General features: G+C 35.6%; 1 protein-coding gene across 1 annotated transcript in view; it reads left to right on the top strand.

Moving 5' to 3' along the window:
• The window catches only part of LOC109843682 (WAT1-related protein At4g30420-like), a 6,407-nt gene continuing 3,032 nt past the window's right edge, over positions 643–4,017 (top strand). The window contains exons 1-2 of the mRNA XM_020412635.1: positions 643–1,060; positions 1,134–1,202. Of these exons, the coding sequence (XP_020268224.1) occupies positions 840–1,060; positions 1,134–1,202 (290 nt within the window). The 5' untranslated portion in view covers positions 643–839. The remainder of the gene's footprint in view (positions 1,061–1,133; positions 1,203–4,017) is intronic.

The raw sequence follows: 4,017 nt of genomic DNA on the forward strand, positions 1-4,017 counted from the left end.
ATGTAAGGTCCCAACTAGGAGAGGTCACAAGTTAACACCTTCAGTTGTCTTTGTAACTTTGCAATAATGCTAGTGTGAGCCTAAAAATCACTCAAAACCCCCACGTAGATCTTACGTGTAGAAAGCATGAGACCACGTTTTTTAAGTAGTCACAGCTGTACTCTGTTTTCATGCCAAAATGATCAATCAACAGCTAATATCCGGATATGCGTTTATTTGGCAATCATACGATTAAAAATGGTATCTACGAACATTAGCACACAATTGATCATTTTCTTCCTTAGTTTCAAGTCTCTCTCTCTCTCATACTTGTTTATATATCTACAGTGGTGCTCTAAAGAGCGTATGCTCAATACTATAGTAGAATAGTCAGCCTCTATGTAACGCATTGAAATATTAGAAAATCTCTCCATAAAATATCGACGTCAACTGGCACCTACATAAGGTGGGAGCTAACATTCAACAACTATAAGAAAATGAAAACAGAGCTCTCCGCAACACATTAATGTCAAATGACATCCGCATAATAAGTACCAATTATAAGAGAGGGATGAACCCATCTGGACATCCAAGATCTACGTATCAAGAAAATGATACCAGCCCCTGAATTCTTAGGTTACTTTGAGATTAGTCCCTCAACTCATTGAAATTGATATTACGTTCACAATGCTTACAGTTATTTTGTAATCAGTCAAGAAATTATTGAAATTCCTATCACGTCCCCCAATTCCTAAGTAATAAATGACTAACCCTCTGATGCAGTATTATTACAGAGGATGTACCTACCATTACTTACACATTAAATATTTTCTCCCTCTATATATAAGTACTCCGGGTTCATGTATGTGAGGTTTGTGACCTTGTCGATAATAATAATATTCATGGAGGAGGAGTACAAGCCGGTGGTGGCCATGGTGGGCTTGCAGCTCATCTACGCAGGCACGGCGCTAGCCGCGAAGGCGGCGTTCCAGGAGGGGATGAGCCCTATGGTCTTTGTCATCTACAGGCAAGGCATTGCAGCTCTTGCCTTGGCGCCACCCACCATTTTATCTTCAAGGAGGTCTCTCTCTCTCTCTCTCTCTCTCTCTCTCTCTCTCTCTCGATTCTTCCATTATTTAATTGTCTCATTTTAGGAAAAGAGCAAGTCAGAGGACTCTCGGATTGAAGGGATTCAGCTTGCTGTTCCTTACTGCATTGATTGGGTATGCTCTGTTACTAACTTGTCTCTCCGTTCTTTCGTTTCTTTTTCTTTCTTTCTTTCATTTTTTATTTCTTTTTCCTTTTAAATTTTCGCTTTGGTACCCTAAAGTTCACACGTGTGCTCACTTTGGTAAACCCAAATAATTTTTTTAACGTACACTTTGACAACTTAAACGCGTTCAACTCTATTTCACTTTGATATTCCGTCCAGATTTGTTCAATTGTCTATTAAGGGGGTGTTTGGTTCAATTTCTACAAATTATATAGAAAAGTGTCAACTTTATTGAAAAATATCAACTTTATAGAAAAGTGTCAATGTGATGTTGGATTTATGGGTGATTTTCGCTCATTTTGAGTGGAAATTGATTTCTATAAATTTTGGTACTTTTTTGTACTTTACAGAAAATATTTCTGTAAATTTTTTTTAACTAAACACAGTTTACGAAAATCTACAGAAAATTTTTAATTATAGAATTGTCATTGTCAGACATTTTGAGAAAACTTTTCTATAAAATTGTGCAACCAAACACCCCCTAAAATTTTATGGCCTGCTTAACTTGTGGGGTCATTAATTTGGTTGTTTGCAACCATAGAAAGTGGGTAAATTGGACCTAAATACAATAGAAATTTTAGAAAATCTATAAGAACCCTAGACAGAGGTATCAAAGTGAAATGGAACTAAAAATTAAGATATCTGCAAAATGTTAAAAAAAAATTACTTTGGATATCAAAGTGGAAAAAGAGATTAAACTATGGAATACTAAAGTGAAAAGGAGCCTGAAAATTTTTGATATTCTGAGAGCTCTAGCTAGATCTTCTAATCGTAAGTATTCATTAAAATTATTTTTATTTGTTATGATTCGCTAGAAATGTAATTAGCATCACCATAATTTGAGGGATTAATTTTGAACTTAATTAAGAAATGAGGGACCTAACAATAATTACAATGATTTGAGAGGCTAGTTTCCAAAATAACCTAAGACTTGAATAACCTAATATCAATGTGAAAGATTTAAGGGGCTAATATAAAAAAACCTTTTTCTTAGAAAAGAAAGGAAGAGGGTTTTTTTAAATAAAAGAAATAAAAATGATCGGAATTAGTTTTCTACAACGGGCAGAGCCAAAAATTCATAATCGTGATACCACAATATATAAGGACAATATTACTAATTATATATGGACAATATTACTAATTTTTCTTTCATATTAATGAAAAACAATACATTTGTCTCTTTGTTCCCCCACTAGTTTATTGTCTTCTTTCATATTTTAAAAACCTAGATTTTTAGCCCATTTCTTTACTTTGTGGAAGAGAGAGTGAACGAGAAAGAGACGGAGAGGTAACTATTTGATATTTCAGCCTTTAGGGGAGGATCTACATACAGTCCAGGGGGGTCCACGCCCCCCCAAAATTTGGGAAAAAAATTAGGATGCTTTATTCCTCAAGCCCCCTCAAAAAAAAAAAATTTGAGGGGGGGGGGGGCATCGTAATGCTGAAAAGGCATGTGAGGATTTGATGAACCAACCGCAGCATATAACAAGATGATTCGACAACTTCAATGCTGAACAAGTTGCAACAAATCGTCTTCGGTTAAGAGCTCACATACTTGTGGTGCGATTGCTTGCACTCCAAGGGATTCCGTTTAGAGGCCACGATGAGAAATCTAGTTCGTCCAATCGTGGCAATTTTCTTGAATTTTTGGATGTGCTGGCCATGGAGAATGACGAATTTTCAAAGGCAATTGCGAAAGCTCCCAAAAATGCCAAATATACAAGTCATGATATTCAAAAACAAATACTTCATGTGTTTTCAGTGAGATTGAAAAATTCAATTCGTGAAGAAATTGGAGTTGCCAAGTATTACATTATTGTTGATGAAGCCCGTGATGAGTAAAAAAAAAGAGCAAATGTCTATTGTGTTGTGGTTTGTGGACACTGATGGATTCATTCAAGAAAAGAGCATTATTGTCAAGTTTTATGCACAAGATTTTACAAGTGAAGAAAAAGAGAGTTTGAAGATGCAACTGAAACATTATGAGCATAATGTAGTCAAAGGGTCAGACTTCAAAACTCTTTCAACCATTTCTGAGTTGTGTCAATGGTTGGTAAAGACTAATAAATCTGCTACATACGACCTCATTTTTAGAGTGATCGTACTTGTGCTTACTCTTCCAGTTTCTACTGCTACTGCAGAACGATCATTCTCAGCTATGAATATCGTCAAAACTAGGCTTCGAAGCAAAATGGAGGATACTTTCCTCTCCGACGTATTAATGTTGTTTATTAAAAGAGAAATTGCTAAAAGTCTGAGCATTGATGATATCATTGAAGACTTTAAAAATTTTAAGGAACGTCGAATTCCTTTTTCGTTAGAGAAATTTTAGTTATAAAAAAAATAGATGATGCTTATTTGACTATTTTCTATATAATATTTGTCTTCCTCTTTTGAAATATTTTGGATATATTGATGTTGGCTATTCTACTCGTTTTATTTGGGTTGTGGTATATCTCTTGTGAATAAAATTACATTAAGAAATTTTTTTATCTATCTTTTGTACGCGGCCCCCCCAGAACTAAAATCCTGGATCCGCCCCTGTCAGCCTTCAAACACAATCCGTAGGGCCACTTACGCATTTTTTTAATAAAAAAAATAGATCAAAGTACTTTGATATAAGAAATGATAGAGGCACACTCTAAGGCACACCACCAACCATACTCCCTCTCTCTCTCGAGTGCAGGGGGCCCCACATGTGATTTTTTTAAAAAATCACATGTGGGGTCCCCTGCACTGTAGAGAGAGGGAGTGTGGTTGGTATT

This window comes from Asparagus officinalis, chromosome 5, assembly GCF_001876935.1.
Source record: "Asparagus officinalis chromosome 5, Aspof.V1, whole genome shotgun sequence".
NCBI lineage: Eukaryota > Viridiplantae > Streptophyta > Magnoliopsida > Asparagales > Asparagaceae > Asparagus > Asparagus officinalis.